At 40.9% G+C, this 18,131-nt stretch overlaps 1 protein-coding gene across 3 annotated transcripts in view; it reads right to left on the bottom strand.

Moving 5' to 3' along the window:
- The window catches only part of vps50 (VPS50 subunit of EARP/GARPII complex), a 115,465-nt gene that overhangs the window by 42,005 nt on the left and 55,329 nt on the right, over positions 1 to 18,131 (bottom strand). For all 3 annotated transcript variants that reach the window (XM_084563463.1, XM_084563464.1, XM_084563465.1), the window contains exons 14-20: positions 12,517 to 12,608; positions 12,299 to 12,393; positions 9,371 to 9,469; positions 6,770 to 6,860; positions 4,519 to 4,704; positions 2,300 to 2,418; positions 188 to 294 (exon numbers count right to left, since the gene is read on the bottom strand). In XM_084563463.1, coding sequence (XP_084419589.1) covers positions 188 to 294; positions 2,300 to 2,418; positions 4,519 to 4,704; positions 6,770 to 6,860; positions 9,371 to 9,469; positions 12,299 to 12,393; positions 12,517 to 12,608 — 789 coding nt within the window. The remainder of the gene's footprint in view (positions 1 to 187; positions 295 to 2,299; positions 2,419 to 4,518; positions 4,705 to 6,769; positions 6,861 to 9,370; positions 9,470 to 12,298; positions 12,394 to 12,516; positions 12,609 to 18,131) is intronic.

Genomic DNA, 18,131 nt, shown 5'->3' with positions numbered 1-18,131 from the left:
TCTAGAAAAAATTATGTTTTGTGTTTGTACGCTGTATGTATGCCGTCTCTTGTTGGGTCCTTTTAATTAGCTTCCATGTACATGTGTCTAGTCCGGTTGAAGAAACACCGTCCTTGTAAACGTAGCATATGAGAGTTTGTTGTACAGTGAGAGAGTGTGTGAGTGCACGTGTGTTTGCAGGACCTACCGACAAGCCGGATGACATTGAGGGTGGTGTTGGTGAGGATTGGTGCGTTGGTCTTATTGAGGTTGTAGTCTGACTTTTTCTTGCTTCTGATGGTCTCTCGGGACACACTGGTGCACACAAGAGGCAGGAGCGGTGGAGAGAATCATGAGAAAAGAGACTTAGTAACGTGTGTTAACCTCACCAGTCCCCTGTCGCGATAAGCCAGGTTCAAAACCTTTAGTGTGGTTCAAAGTCTCTGTAATTGATCAATCAGAACTCATTACACAATGCAGGAGGCACAGAAGGACCCCTGTGGTGAAGTTTCTGAACTGATGATACTGGAGCAGCAGACCTCTGACACGGTGCTCATTGAGCCATATTAGCAGGCAATCATTACATGGACAGCAGTCGGTACATGGGCTGTCTAATTTCTGGATGTGACCGTGCGACCCGCTCAATAATTAACCATTAGTGATTCCTGCTTATAAGAATGGGAAGTACACATTTTAGTGACTATCAGCTAATGGCAGGGGAATGGAAATGTAGTGATAGTTAATGCAGAAATATCAGCCGTGTCAGACATAATGAGACACTCAGCACAAACATCACCATACTGTTAATAAGTCATTGTACATTACATGACAGGAAATGATCATTATAACCATGTCACTGTAATGAGGAGCTGCTGAATAAGTATTAGTATGTGTTTCCTTATTCTAATCTGGTGAAAAAATTTGAGTGAAGCTCTTACTGAGTTGGTACAACACGCACACACACACACATCTTATAAAAGATCAATGCAGACAATGAGAGAAGTGAACAAGTAAACACATTCTGGACCAGTCAAAGCTGTCTAAGTTGCAGCGGTGCGTAGTTTCATTTCTGGAGAGGTGCACGTAAGGCTTTGGACTAGGTTATGGTGTAGGCTATAGAGCAACAGTGTACTTTGATAGATTTATATCATAAAACTATCTTATGTGCCTAACCCAAAACGTTAACCGGGACACACACACACACCACTTTGTGAGGAAGACCTAATGAGTCACAACCATAGACTGAATAAATATGGACGGCAGAACTGCTCCTCAAAAGTGAAGCCAAAGCAGGTGCACCTCCTCCATGTTAGCGGATGGGACTTGGTCCAAACTAAAACACTAAAACACACATCAAATAATTTTTTTTCAAGGATGGTCTCTGTCATTTTATCTAGTTAATATAATGTTGATGCATGTTCAAGTGTCAGTTTTTTTGTTTTAGTTTCATTTTAGTTATTTGACACTATAGAAACAGCATGTGACATAATGGCGACCACCAGTTGCCACGACAACCGCTCTGTAAAGACGTGGGAGTTGTTTAAAAAAATTGTTAAAAATAAGTACAGTGTATAATCCAACATTTCCTTTTAACTGGCGGAGGAAGAGCAGAGCTTATTATTAATTCAACGAAAACGCAAGTGAGTCTGGCGGAAGTGCAGTTGGGTCATTGACTGGCTCCAAACTCGTAAGATGACGCTGCCCGTTTACCCGGGAAATGCCGTAAATTTAGTCAATGCAAGGAAGTGGGGACGCATTGTCCATATTTATATACAGTCTATGTCAGGCTATAACATGTTACTGTTTGCAGAAAGTGCTTCAGAATTTAACATTCCCTGGTACAAAAATTATGAAATGTAAATTTTTCATTCAAATGAAAGGGAATCTTTTTAAACAAGGTGTGGAGGAGCATGTGATTGCTTTTGCCTTTACTAAACAGCAACTACTCTCTCAATATTCACTTATAAGACAGGCAAAAGAGAAAGAGAAATTGTCATGGGTGAACCAAAGGCTTTCCGTCTACTTAGCAGGGTTAGGCAGAGGCGAGCTAAAATTATCGTCGCTAAAGGCATGAAGAGTAATGCATGACTTCACATCCTCTCCTCATCCTCTTCTTAGAATAGAGATCCAAGAAGAGATTACTTTGTTCAGTGTCTGGGATTAACATGAGTTGTTTTTCTTTTATGTGTATGTGTTTACTTTCTTTCATACAAAACAGCTAAGAGCAGCAACGGCGGACACCTGAATAGAAATCAATTTACTTTCCATCCCCTGAGCTGTGCATCCTCGGATTGATGTGACAATTTGACTCGGAACTGACCTCTTGAGAGGGGCATCGCCAGTCTGCTCGTCAACATAGTCCTGTTTGAGCTCCTCGGGGACATCGCTGTCGCTGTCGTAGTCCTGATACACGCTCTTCTCCAGCTCATCAGACTCATACTTGATAAATGGGGAAGACAAAGATCGGATGAAAGTCATGGGATTAAGTGTCAGAGGGGATATGCAGCAAGGATGAACCGGGCAAAACAGACAAAAACAACTCAAACACTGTTCTAACAATGAATCGCTGCTTGTGGAAGATAAGTGTGACAGATCGTGTCACCATGGGGAAGCCGTGTCACCGTGGTTGATCATACAACACACTTCAATGAAAGGTCCAAAACACAACTTGAAACACAAACTGCCTATTCAAGAGGAAGCTGACGTAAAACCAAATTGTATTAAACGCCTAAATTATCTAAAAAGAAACATTATCGTCTTGACAGTGCATAACCACTGAATGAGAGGCTTGAGGTAGAAAAGCAGAAAATTCATTCACCTCTCTGAGGACAGTTCAGATAGATCCTTCCTGAAATAAGACAATATTTTCTCTGTCCTTAACTGAATGCTCAGGGAACACAAGCGTCATATAGAAAGGATTACAAGCTTAAGAGTAAGCCAAGCCAGGGCTTCTGTAAGCCTGACATGTTAGCAATATTGCTTTTGATGCTGAGCCTGAAAAGTAAATTGTATGAGCATTAAAAAAAAAAATAATAATAATAAAGTCTGGGTGTTGGAGGCTCCTGTGTAATTTCTTTTCTCTATTCTTGAAGAAAAATACTGTTCCCTTCAACAAATGAAAAGGAACAACTAAGTGATTCTGGTTTTAATACTTGGTCACAGGAGGAGGAGATGTGCAGAACTTCCACAGTATCAGGCAATATTTTTTGGATCATTGATACAATATCTGCTTAAACCCTACAAAAACCTCCAACCTCCATCTTTTCGAAGAAGCGCTGTCACAACAGACACTGATAGACGAGAAGTCTTCGCCATTCTTCTCCTATGGATCTGAATTCTGAGGCCTAGTAGATTTGATGGAAAAAATAAAATAAACTGCTAGCCAAACATTTAATTTAAAGCGAAATGCGCTCTATTTATATTTAACTAAAAGCACAGTTTAGAAAATGTGTTTCCAAGAAATTCAAATATGAGAATGCTAAATACTAAGGCAACATACTGGGGAGTAGGGATGCCATGATTCTCAGCATAATATTACTGAACCATTCGGTAGTTCAATACCTGCTTGAGAAACACAGCATTTCAGTTTTGCATATAACTAGTTTTCATGATTAATATTTCCCTCTGAATTGCCTCTGTTTGTGCGAGTCCACGCACCGGGACAAAGAAAAGTGTCGCCACAAGTAAATGTCCAATCGTGCTACAGTTGGGGAAAGCTGAAAACAATGGCGGATTACTTCAACATGGCGAGCGGCAGATTGGAAATGGTGAGTATAATGGCGAGGAGGAAAAAATGATGAACAAAAAAAAAAAAAAAGTGACTGTTTGCAAGCAATGTTTTACATGTGTTGCCTATTCAAACAGATACACCTCCAACATGACTGCACATTCGCATTGCATTCACCCAGGCATCAATCCATGCAGCGTCCCGCCTCTTGGAGATAGTCAGACAAATTTGTATTTTCCACAAAAGCACGACAGCCCACAATTTTTCTGATTGGGAATCAGCTGAATGGAATATACAACGACAGCTGGGATACGCTCCAGCCCCCGCGCGGCCCGTCCGCTTATTTCATCTTTTTAAATTTTTGTTCTCAAGTTTTCATTGACCTCATACAGGATCTACCCGGTAATTCATTTGATGTTTAACAAATTAGATTACATGACGTCAGTGTGTCAGAGTTTGGCATGGCCCCGGAGGAGACGGCTTCCGTGCAGATGAAAACCACTTAACGATTATTTGAAGGAATCATTTTCCAGATCAGCTTGTTGTCTCTTGTTGAACTGGTTTGATGTTTTACCTCAATAGGTAGGCTTGTTAATCGGACAGGTTTCAGTAAGTGGCTGCATCTGACCGGTGGCTGTGGCAGCCCACATAAGTAGACAGGATTGATATAGAAGATGATAATGAGAAATGAGAAAACCTTATATTGGAGTTTATCTTACACCGTTTTACAGAACTACGATCAAAATCATTCAAATATTGACGCAGACACAACTAATTCCAAAACAATTTTTATGAGTGTTCTTGACACCTACCCCGTTAGAAGCCAGCACATCCTCTGTCTCTTCTTCTTTGTTCTCAATGTGCATCTCAAAGGGGTTCCCCTCCTGGAGGAACTGCTGGAACAGAGACAGCTCCTCCTGGGCCGGGCCGGCCGAGGACGAGGCCTGTCTGCTCGGGGAAACGGACGGAGAGCGGCACTGGCCCATAAACTTAAACTCCTGGATCAAGGAAGACGGGACACAGACACATAGAGAGAAAAATGAGACACACGGGAAAAGAAAATCTGGCCAGTTTAGAACTCCGTCTGTGCTATCAATCGCACCAAAAGTCTAGGGTATACACTCATGTGTAATAAATATTAATCACCAAAAAAAAGGAAATACACTGTGGAAATCTACGAACAAGACAAACAAACAGACTGGGTGCATTCTTTAGGAAAATGCTTGGCTCAAAGGCAAAAACATATGTTTACTTGTTCTTGCATCATTTCTTTAGTGTTGCCTTGTGCGATGCTCGAGAAGAACTACAGAGATAAAAACAGATGCGTGCCGGAGCTGATGTGAAGGAAGTGCTTGCATCTGTTCGCAACAACCAAAGAGAGATGCGACTTCTGCACGGCGCTTCCGGACAGAGGATTTTAAAAGGTCGCATCACAAGAAACACTTAAGGAATGTCTGCCACAAATTCCTGCAAATAATGGCAGCGGAAAATGACACGCTTTAATCCTGTTGTAATGAAAGCCAAGAATTATAGAGTATGAATGGTAAAAATAATAGACATGAAACATTTTTTTCCCCCTCATTGAATGATTTTGAAGAGTCTTTGGTGCCAAAGATGAAAGAAAATGAGAGGGAAATGAAAGAAAAAGGCTTGGAATTAAGTCATTTATCTTTTTGACAACTATTTCTCTGCATCATCTTGTGTTTCTATGTGCGTACAAAAAGCAACACGATCTGTTACATATTCGATTGAGATACCTACAACATTTGGGTTGTGGTTGAGCGCTCTACATGAGGCTCTGATATTCAAGGTTTTGCTTTTTTAACTGTTGCTCATGAGTGTGGGAGGTAAAAAAAATAATAAATCCCACATCCCACAAGGGACGACAGCTGTTTGATCTTCATCTGTGTTACATAATGTGAAGCGAACATACATACTTGCGCACAGGCGGACGCACTATTGGGAGTGAGAAGCGGTGGAAGACGAGACACATGTGCTCATTCATGCGTGATTATCTACTAAACGTCCCACGTGTGTGTGTGAATGTGAAGGCATCATCGTCTGGTGAGAGCATCGTGCAGCTGCACTTAGCCGCACTTGGTCACACCAAAGCATGATGTCATATTCAGACGATTCAGTGAGGAGAAACAGTGGCCAGCCGTGCGTAATGACATTTCTGAGAGGCTGAAGATTCAGCGTATCGGTCCTGCTGCCTTCAGATGCTGCGGGGATTTAATGAACTGAGAAGCTCTTCATACGCTACAGAGCGACCGCAATAAGTATCGCCCATATTCGTTCTGACTCTCTTGCGATGGCCACATTAAATGCAACTCTCTGAGCAGATAACAGCTGGAGCTTGTTTAATTGAAATAAATGATTTATATTTTAGTCATTAATCCAATGTTGGAACGCGTCCTCAGTGGGTTTGTAGTTTAATAGACAGACATCTGATAAACTAGTGACCGCATTAGTCGCCGATAGATGGGATGTTATGAGTTAAATAAATAAATAATACCAAAAACTGAGAGTCCTTAAATAAAAGCAAGTCACTACTAACAGACCTTCCTGTTCATTCATTCAATCATTCATTCATTTTCCAAAACCGCTTCTCATCTGGAGGGTTGCATTTGGGGCTGGACCTATCCCAGTTGTCATTGGGCGAGAGGCGGGGTCCATCCTGGACAGGTCGGCAGTCTACCGCAGGGCCTTCATGTTAAAATGTACAGTTTTCCAGCAGAAATAAACATTTTCATAGCCTCGCTGCACAATGGTTTTGGCCTCTAAAGCGAATTTCCCTATTCATGACAACTGGGCAAGGGGTGAATATTTCTGAGTTGAAATGATATCTCCACATAATAAGAGAGAAGGCTCCGCAGTCAGAAGGAGTCAGGCCCTGTCAAGATGGTGTTGACCACACGCACACACACCCACAAAGGTCACGGAGCAGGATCCTTCTTTGAATTTCATATCTTTATGCTAATTTCACAGTGGTGTGGTGTGCGATGAGTGACTGCGTGGAATAAATAAATGCTACCCCGCTTCGCCTTTCCGCTTCTTACTCACATGGAGCTGGGCGATGTTGAAGTTAGACTTGACTGGACACAGTTCCCACGTCTCGTTTTCCAGAAACATCCTCAGCTCTTCCAGTCGTGCCCTGAGGGGTTGTAGAGGGAGGAAAGGCAATGAGCTCAGAGTACAAAAAGTCAAGGAGAAGAAAAAGGGGAGAAGAAAACAACTCACACGAGCGTCTGTCCACTAATTACCAAATGTAACTTCAAAGTGTGTAATCAAGCAGCTCCTGTGAGTCTGATGTACATAGAACCAACATAGGTCAATGATACTCAATGGGAAGGAAGGCGTTTGTGTTGTTTGTGACATGTTAATTGTGACCATAGCTCAAAATAGCCACCCTGGTACTTACTCTCTAAGTCACTGGGAGGTCTTTTAGTGTTAAATGTCAGGACAGTGTTGACTCCATATACAGTACTGTAGCGCAGCAATCCTTGTTTCCTGTCTTAAAGGTGTAGGAAGAGCGAGAACTTTTCGTACACCGAACACGGGAAAAAGACCTCATGATTGCCCTCAATTTAGCGCAACATGCTCATTAAAAGATGAGCATTCAGACGAACCTAATTAGCGCCATGTGGCGGCAGAACGGCTTCAGCGCGCCTTTTCATTGACTCTACAAGTCTCTGGAACTGAAGAGACTCCATTCAAGATATTTCGTTATTAGGTGCATTACGATGGTGGTGATGGAGAGCACTGACGCACTGACACGTCGACCCAAAACATCTCACAGGTGTCCAACTTGGTTGACATCTGGCAACGAAGCAAATGACTCGCATCATTTCCATACTCATCAAACTCTTCCGCGAACCCTCTTGCCCTATGGATGGAGGGGGGGGGCATTGTCACTCTGGAAGAGACCGACCCCATCGGGACAGAAATGTCACAACATCACTCAGAACAACCTCATATTGATTTGCAGTGTCCCTTCCCTCTAAGGCAGCCAAATCACGGCAACGAAATGTTCAGCCGGGCGCAACAGAGCCAACGGACACTCTCACTGTAGAGGTCAAGCATTCAGATCTGTACGGTTCTTTTTGTGTGCGTCACATACGACACTTTAATATACGGTGAAAGATGACTCGTATCACATCTGTGCACTGGTGAACTCATATAACAAGGGGTTTATGCACTGAGGTCCTGGTAAAACATTCCTCTGTGAGTAATACATTACGGGCTGTCCTTGCTCAGTCTGATTGCACCTTGACTCACATTCTTAGTCGCTTGAGAAAGACTTGGTCCCCTGTTTTTCTGTACATATCGCACTGATGGACGTTAAATGTGTGCTGTCGACCATAATTGCAGACCCCGTTCAATGACGTCTTTGCCGTGAACGTAAATGAACCTGTCAGTGTTCCAGTTCAAACACTAACCAGTTGAGCAGTCATTGTGGCTGAAGCTTCCGCCATCCGTGCCCAGACAATAAACCTCCTTTCAAAGTCACTTAGCTCTACTCCAATTGTAATCTCAACACAAAATCACAACCAACTGGCTCTGCTCCGCGATTTTAAACCTACCACAGGGCACGGCCGCATGCTAATAACTGATGTGGAATAATCTCTATTCCTTGTTATACTTCACTCGCCTTTTTTCCTTTGTCACACGTCAGTATTGGCCCAGTCATTTTGCAAAACCTGGCTTCGTTTCGCTAAAACCGTATTTCTTAAATTGAATGCGCAGAGAATTAAAGGGCATTAAAACTCTGAAGACATTTCAATCACTCAGGGCAAATGACTTACGAAAAAATAGGCATAAATTACCAAAGGCGCAGCTCTGAGATATTTATAATGTCTGAACCCTGACAGGGTCGTTTTGTACTTGGCGTCCGCAGGCCAACGATACACCCCCGCTGATGACTGAGTGCATTACTGCAGGCAGCTGACAGACAAACACAGGCAAAGATCACTGATGGGTAATTTCTTAGGGAATGACATGTGACTGGAAAATGAATCAAACGTAATGGAAGCAGATGTGTGTGTGTGTGTTGGTGTGTGCGTGTGTGTGTACGTGACAGTTCATAGAGCGCTCCTGGTGTCCACCTCATCTTCTTCTTTTTTCTCTGGGTCCATCACCTTTTACTCTTTCTCAGTTACTATTAGAGTTTCACAATGAGATCACATTCATCTCAGCACCTCTAACCCAGAGACTTGCATCCCTTCATGTCTCTGTGTCTCAGGACTGAAGCGTATTAGAAAGTAAAGTATTTTACCGCCGAAACCTGACAGGTAATATTAACGGCCATCAATGCAAATCATCTCAGATGATGTGGCGCTGTCTGAGTGGAAAAAAGAAAAAAAGGAATATTTATGAGGTTGGCAGGGGGTTATGTAATCAAGATGTAAATGTGGTTTCAGCTCAGCGAGTTCTGCCATGTAATTATACATCTATTCCAAAGAGGGTTACGCTGGGAATAGAACGTGGTAGCGGAAGCCAGCAGTTTTGATTATGTGTAAAAGTTTCTCTCCAGCAGCGTTAACCTAGAAACACTTTCATCTCCTGTCTATCATGTGTTCATCTTTCATCAATTAAAAAGGACATCTGCTGTAATTGTCACATGATCCGGGTAATGATTTCCAACGAGCAACAGACACGTCTTACCTGTGATAGTTTTTAAAGTAGTTAATACTCTGGCGCTTGATGGACTCCTGCAGGACCTCCGATTTACTGCCGCAGAACTCCTCACCCACCTGCATCAACCTGAAAGAGAGGTTGAGGGGGACAATTGGTGACAAATGCAGAACTGTGGGAGAAGATGAAATGAGAGGAAGGGATAGAAACAAAGACAGGCAGAAAGGGATTTGGTGCATTGATTTGGACAACAAAGAAGAGGGACTAAAGCTGGGCTCAGACTACAGGAGCTTTAAAATCCAACTTTGAAACTGTCTCAAGCACTAAAGCAGAAACTTCACAGATATTATTCTCTCTAATCTCAAACATGCATCCATTATCGTGTCAAATCAGGATAAACAAATATACCACTTCAAGTGATATCAGTGTAAGAGAAGGTACAGTGTACCAACTTGATGTAACCCGATAATAGTAAAAACAAAAGCAGAGGGCTAAATTAGAGCAAAAACAGTTGGCGAAACATGGCCCATTCTTCAGAAAGAACTGGAGTTGAGGTTTAAATGTTGTTTCAGTATCAACAGTAGTATGCTAGCTAACCTCAAGGGCGTGTCCTTGTAGACTTGTTTCTCTCTCAGACTTTAAATCCTAAATATTAACCATGTTTGATATTAACAGTGGCAGGCCTAATGAGTTTACCATCAGTTTGGGAGGTTTAAGACCAAATCTGATAATCTTGACCAAACCTTGGTAGTGAGAGAGGTCTGGACTAGGGCTGGGTTTAAAAAATAAATAAATAAATTACATTTTCCGATGCAAATCGATCTTGATTTGAATTTTTAAACACAGGCCATTTCCATGTCCTAAATCTTACTGTGGAATTTGAAACAAAGTATGAAAAAGTCTTTTGACAGTAACTTGTGAACTGGAGATTTGTTTGCCAGTTGTCTGGAGGGTTGAATGGGGACATAAATCAGACCAAAACCCCAGTAGTATGAGCCCAGCTTATAAGGAAAAAATAAAAAATAAAAGCTCTAGGTAGCCACCCCTGTGAAAATAAATCTCCTGCACTAAGCTGCACTAAGGGTGTGGTGTTATACAGTGCACACTCCCTTGGAAGCTGCAGTGAGCGTCAGGAAGAAAATAGCTCACAATCAGTGGATCAGTTATCTGATGAATGTCAGGAGGACATGAGGCCAGTGTGGGCTGCCTGTTGGACAACTAAAGTCACTCTTTATTTATAGGTGAACACAGCAAAACAACCACTTAAAGATAAGACTAGCATCATTGAGGCACTAGCTTGATACATTCATTTGATTACTTGTTACTTGATGTGCAGATTGTGTTTTTCTTTTGAAGACAGAAAAGTGATTCTCTAAATTAGTTTTTCATATCATTTTATCAAAATATCAGCATATACATGGAAAATGGCTCAGCTTCAAAAGGCTTACCACAGTGTGTGCGTGTTTGACTGACAGCTGAGCCAGCAGGGCCACAGATACACAGTGTAAACACAGTTCCTCTGGGAACTTGCCAGCAAAGAGACAGTGTGCTTTTAGCAGCGGTATTGAAGAAGAGGGACCTCACAGTTCGGCATCTTAAGTACCACCATGTATCCAAATTAGTTGGGACACAGTGTGAAATGTAAATGCAATGATGGAAACATCTATTTAATTGAAGATGGTACAAAGCCATCATAGCAAATACTGGACTCTGTAAATATATAGTTTTTGAAACATATATGGTCATTTTAAATGTGATGCCAGCAGCAGTCAAACACATTTTTTTGGAGACTACTTATTTTTTAACATCTACAGAACGTTTATTCTAAGTTACCTAATTGACTAAGATGTCTTGTCATAGAGGTCATCAGGGTGGCTGCTTTTTGTTAAAACTAAAAGCAAAAAGTTGAACGCAAACTTTCCACACAGCCGTTTTTACAGCACATCTCAACAACCATCATGTCATTTCAATAAAAAAATGCAAAGCTAACTTGTCTGTTTTAGGCTGCTCAGTCAAATTGCTTGATTAACAGTTGAGGCTTTGAGTGTGAACGTATGAGAAACATGGGCAGAGGCACAAATCTGTTGTTTCAATTTAAAACAATTAGGTTAACATGATTTAACGTGCTGAAAATACGAGCTTTTTAAGTTTATTTAGAATTCACTTAGGTTAATAAGGCTAGCAGACAGAGCCTGCTCAGTCCACTGTGGTCGATTAACTTAATCTCGTGACAGATTTAGTTTCCCCTGCGACCACTCGATTGGTTGAAGAGCACAATATTAGATTTACTTTGGTTGATTACATCCCTAAAGTAAGAAATAAAAATAATCAATTTTTCCAATTTGAGGCACATTTTTAAAAGGCATTCAACACCCTACGGCTGAGGCAAACAGTTTTCAGAATATAAAAAGCCAATCTCGACTTGAGTATGCACACAAGTGTCCACTTTTACATTAAGAAAGTGGTTTCTTAAATTCAACAAACACTAAATGTACTGGGGGCACCAGACCTCACAAATAAATACACATATTTTAATTTCAGGATTGAAAAACATATTCTAAAGTAAGATTTTTGACTGAATTTACTATCCTGCAAAAAAAGAAAAACATTAACTTGTTACAGCGGCGTACAGGTTACACTGCCAAACAAAGTAACAAAGAAATGAGCAACATAAAGTCGCACCACAGCTTAAGAAATGCAGTCAAGTGTGTGTAATGCTATTTGGGGTCCATTAAAGCAAATTAAACTTGTTATTATAATCTAAATCAATTATGTGTTGTTTCAATGAGTTCGGATATAACAGAATTATAGATTCCGTTTTTCTGTGCACTGCAGGGGAAAGCGCAATAGATCAACCTGACAGAAAGAACAAAAAAAAAAAGAGAGAGAAGAAGAGGGGACAGTGATACCAATTAGTGGAAACGAAGATGAGGCGGCTGTGCTGGTCCTGAGGCATACCTGCTGATGACATCCAGCACCACTATGAAATCGTCGTATTTGAAGTTAGACATATCCGTCCCCAGGATGTAGGCCTTCACTTTCAGCTGGACATCCTGAAGGAGAGAGATGAGAGGCATAGGGTGATTTGTGGGGTGAGGACTTGTGATTGAGCGACTCTGGGAGGAGCAGAAATCCGCTCCAGAAAACGTCAGGGCGGCAAATGCTTCTTTACGAACCTGCCAGATCCGCGTCAGTCCGTGCTCCAGCTTCTTCTTGACATAGCTGCGGTCCACCACCAGCTCATCAGGCCCTGCTGCAGCAGCATCATCTATCAAAAAAGCCACCCACGTGATTAAAAAAAAGTTTCATTTACCTCATGCTTGGCAATTATTTCTGATTCAAATAAATGAATTTCAGTGTACATCAAGACAATGAGGCAGACTGGATTAGAGTTCATATACATTTCAAAAGTAGAAGATTGTTATGGTTAATGTAAAATAATCCTTTGATAATGGATGAATCATTCCTCAGATGTGTTCTAATATGATGTAGGCAATCTGACGGCAGCCCAAAACCCAACAGGACAAAGCTGAATGACGGTTAAATAAGGTGTCGAAGTCCTGTTCTCTGTCAGAGAACGGGCACTGGTTCCTCACCTATCATCAGCTCCCTGTCTGCTGTTTATGTGTGCGTGCGTTTTCCTTTTTCTCACAGATCAGATAGACTACCCTGTGGGTGCTGAGACACAGTGTGAAAGCAGCAGCAATACTTCCCTCTAGCTGAAAATTGCTTCAATCAATCTAAAGCTGTTCTCTCTGTTTGAATGGGATGTTAAGGTAAACCGGCAGTAGTAAGGCTGTGTGTCAACAAGCAGGTGGCTGTCAATCCCACACGAAATTCCATTATTGGACTGCACGGAAGACTGAAAAACAGACAACTGTTTCAGCAATGAGAGAGATAGACTACCTGGGGGTGACGGGGATGTCGTGTCACAGAGGTCGCCAGTGTGGCTGGGTCACAGCTAATCAACCAACATGACATTTTAATTAAAAATTTTAGGCTGCCTCATCTGTTTTAGGATGCTCTGTCAACTTTTAACAGCCTTTGAGTGTGAACATATGACAAATATGGCATGTGCAAGCTGCTCTCCCTGTTTGAAAGGGATGTAAGGAAAACCAGCAGCAGTAAAGCTATAAGCAGGTGGCTGTAAATCCCACATGAAATACCATTATTGGAATGCACAGGGAGGACTGGATTGGTCATGGATTATCCCTGGTTTACATTTATCTTTATAGTTTCTCACTCATTATTGCTCATTATATTCACTCGCTTGCAAAACTAAGTACAACACTTTCCGATTGCATTACAGGGGAGATACGTGCAGGCATTGACTTAATACTGACAAAACATACATACAATTTTGAGATTGTTAATCTGTATAATTTGCAAAATTTATCTAGATATGGTTCTAGAGACACTGTGTTAAAATGGTTGGAGGATCAGATTCAGAGTCACTGATATGCAACAAGCACGTGGTTACAAAACCATGTGGAGTGCCTCTCGGTTCCGTTCTTGGACCACTGCTCTTTTCAGTTTTTATGAAGCACATGTACATATTTCTCACATTTTTGCGACAGTTTATAGAACAAGAAATACTTTAATTGAGATATCAAACTAGAGAGTCTGAACATCTTCATCATTCTTTATTTTCCACTAGTGGGGCTGCATTCTCATTTAGATAGATCGAGAGAGTGAGAGAGATAGATCGCTTCTTTATCTGAGAGAGTATGTGAATACAACATATATTTGTATAATATTTGCATTTTTAATGTGAACTTGAATAAAAATAAATTAAAAAAGAGTAAATAAGTGTTTTAATTCTAAAAAAGTCTTTTTAACTATTTCCAAAAACTCCACCACATCACTCAGGCAAAAAAAGGAGACAAGCATGAATAGAGGGTGGTGTTTTTCTTATTCTGAGGCCTTGAGATGTCTGAAAGACCTAAAGCCTTAAATATACAAACTCTGGATTTAACTCAACTTTACTCAAAACTTTCCAAGCTGTAGTCAAAACAGAGCATCTGTGAATTGAATTTGCTGAGTGAGGGATTTTCCAGCTCAATAAGAGGATAAATATGTCCTGTTTAAAAAAAAAAACTTTACACGTGAAATTCTCAGAAAAAAAAAAAAAACAACAAAAAACTTTAAACAGCATACGAAAAGAATTAGGCCAAATCAGACCAATCTGAGATTCCTTCTTGACCTGGGACTCTCTGGGTGTTTTCATAATGACACAATGGAGCAAAAAGCACATCCATTAAAAAATAAATAAATAAAGCACAGACATAAATTTTATTACACCCACTGGCTGCATGAATCTAATTATATAAATATAATGACAAGAAAAGAAAAAAGACAGTGGCAGAGGCAGCTGAATCATGATGTTGTGATTGGACAGTTAGGGCATTGCTGAGTGGAAAAAAGGGTCCAGAAAACCTAAAGATATAAGAAATATGGTGCACACAGGCAATATTGAATCTATCTAAGCAAAGCATCCATGGAGTTTATGTGGGTATTTCAGTTACAAAAAGTCGACAAAAAGCACTAGGATGAATCAAACTAATTAGACAATGCTTCAAGTACATTAGCTGAACACTAGAAGAAAAGGATTTTTTTTCTTATAAACTACAGAAATGTAGAACATCTGTGCATGCAATCCTTTTTTTGTGAGTGTGCCGTTATCTCAAGATAATAATAATAATGCATTTTATTTAAAGGCGCCTTTCTTGGCACTCAAGGACACCGTACATACATTCATAAGAAGAAACAGCAGAAGATGACAAAACCTGCCTAATCATGATTAGGATTTTTCATTTAATCTTGAGTTTTCGTATGGGATGATGATGGAGAACACGATAATGAGCATCTAGTTCATTTTCTGTCATGCCTTTTGGGAATGATCCACAACTAAACATTTGAAACCCTGAAACTCCTGTCTTTTCGTTAAATAGCGAGCACTGATGTGAATGTAATAGTTTGTCTTGAGGGTTTTCTGACAGAAAGACCTTCTAGCAATGTAACAGGTGGATAATGTTGAAATGGTTTGTTTGAACCCAAACGTTGATCTTTTTCTAAACCAAACTGCGACAAAAAACTGCAATTTACAAGTCAAGTTAGCACTCTGTTATAGTTTCACATGAGATATTATTCTGGTCTCCTGGGCAGTAGTCCAATGTGTAACCGATTCAACCACCACAACTACTTTCCCTTATGGTTTTTGTTGCACTTCATACTACTTTGCCTAACAAAACATCCTTTTGTTACCTTGAGATAACAAAATAATTAACTTATGTCGAGATAAAGGCATTAAAAAACTGAAAGAGCAGCCGTTCTTCACTTATATATAAAAAACCTCTGCTAACTCAGAGATTAAATCATCAATACAAGTCAACTCGTAAAAGAACTTTTATTTAGCGATCCTTATCCTTTTTTTGTTTAAAAAAAAAACCCAAAACCAATCTGATAACCGGACAGTTTTAGGAAACACTGTTAGAAATCATTTGAGCGCATCGGACCATGAATCTTGTGTAACGAACAGCATCATGATTTAAATCACCTGGTTTGTTTTTGTTTTAATAGGACTGACCTCAAAGAAGAAAAAACAAAAATAGATAATGGTCTCTCTGGGCACCAGACCAGTAAGATTATTTGGTGGACAAGGAGAAACCACATTCCTAACCAGCAGACCAAATTTAATTTTGGGTCGGGAAGAATATTTCTGCACCTAACAGTCATTATCTTATCCTCACAACAACTGATTGCACCCAGAAATGGATAGGAAAGTAATGTTTTTTGTGAGTGTGAAACATGTCTGGGAATTTCAATGAATGCCCTTACTGGTTGATTCCAGACACCGTCCTTGGGACCCCAATATCACCGCTTGTAATTTGAGTTATTAATAGGGACAGGGCTGTTAAAAACAATTGCGTCATTTGCTAAAAGACAAAAGCACACAGCGCTTGGCTGGGAGACATCGTGACACGGCAACTTGACGTATCTGGGTTTAATTTAATGAGCACAGGGACGGGGGGGGGGGGGGAGATAAAAAAAAAATTGGTAGGAGACAAAGTGTAACTGAGACTGTGAAAGGGAAGAGCTCTGGCTAAGGTGAGAGAGCAGAGACGGTGGATGATTAATTGATGACACAAAACTGAGATCAATGGGTGTGTTCCAGAAAGAGTACGTCTGTGTTGAAGGAAAAAGAATGAAGAGCAGAAACCATTTGAAACATTTAATAGTGCAACATTTACTAAAAATACTAGAAATACCGTCAAAAGCAATGGATCAGTTATGTTTTTGATCACATCACAATTTATACTCATGCAACAAAGGTGTCAAATGTCCATCTGATGCGTTACGTACCAATTCATTCCTTTTCAACCAGTTTTTTTAAAGCACATATACTCCCATTTATTGACCATGTTCTGTCCTCAGGTCATTGAGTTCCCCTGCTGTTGACCTGGGGAGAGTGTGGATGGCCTCCCCAGGTGAACTGCTCAGAAAGCCTTAATAACCGTTATTAGAGGAGGGGGAAAATGAAATTATAGGGGAGGCCACACTTCGCCGGTCCGCAGGTGGTAACCAGTGTTTGACCTCTGGAGACAGCACGTGTAAGAAAGTTTTTGGTAACTCAGAGGACAAATGCTCACAGGGGAACCCCACTGGTTTCAGTTTATGACCCATAGCAGCAGGGTGTACATTACTCTGCATAGATGGGAAAAAGTTTAACAGGAGAAAATTGGTGACGTGTGGTTTTAGTGTATGACAAAATTGGAATATTTTTGACAGTGGTGGGCCGTCAGCAGAGCCTTCTCTGGTCTGCTGGTCTAAACTCAGCTGCGGTGCTTCCTGCAATGTAACTTTGCATTAGAGCTTTTATCCTATTATACTTCAGCCATCACGTGTTGCGTTGAGTCAAAGAAATCTGCCTGGGTCTTCACAATTAAAACTGCAGACGGCTGAAGCTGGAAATACATTGTAATGACGCTATTCCTTTAGCCAATCACATTTCAAATTCGTATTCTTAGGCTTTCTCTGTGGCCTACGGTAACGTCTGTGTTTTTGCGTCCTCTGACTGGAGGGTCAGAGAGTCACTCCGTTTAAGCCAAGCTAGCCGTTCATGTTCATCTGTTGCGAGCTGCACAAGCAAATCGTCCCCGTTAACGTTTTGAGAGCTATTTTTTTTTTAACCCACGATGGAGGAAGGAGGAGAGGCTATCGATCTGGTTGGAGATCTTCACAGAAAGCCATTTTCAAGGCGGACTTTCCAGGAAAAGCTGGATATTGTGAGGAGAGGCCGCCCAGTCCTGGAGCTAGCTAGCCTGACCCAGCGACTATGAGCGTTACAACTGGTTAACAGGCTCAGAGGAGAAATTGTTTCTTAAGTTCTGGTGAGCAACATGAATTACATTTAAATATTTTGGGTATATTTTTGACATTTTATTGGGTGGATATTGATGCTTCTGCTGGATTTGACGTATGTGTTGCTGCGGCGGAGCTGTGGGTGAGAGGAGAATTTTTGAATTGTTCAAAGTGAGTTTCTTGCTTTAGTAATGGCATTCATCTCACTATATGAGATACCCGTCAACGATGCAAAGTCCTGTTTTATTGCATATATGTGTCTATAGCAGTGGCGTCATAATGATCGTATTAAGAGGTGTTTTGAATAAGGTTGGATTTCATTGAAGGCCTAGGTGGAAAATGCACGGTCCGCCACTGATTTTGATAAGTTTAGATGTTTTCTCTGAGCTCCACCACAAGCTTTAGCAACGGCAGCTGCTGAAGTCGACGA

The sequence above is a fragment of the Chelon labrosus genome (genome assembly GCF_963514085.1).
Source record: "Chelon labrosus genome assembly, chromosome: 16".
NCBI lineage: Eukaryota > Metazoa > Chordata > Actinopteri > Mugiliformes > Mugilidae > Chelon > Chelon labrosus.
The sequence above is the reverse complement of the archived record's forward strand: the minus strand, read 5'-3'. Positions and strand labels throughout refer to the sequence as shown.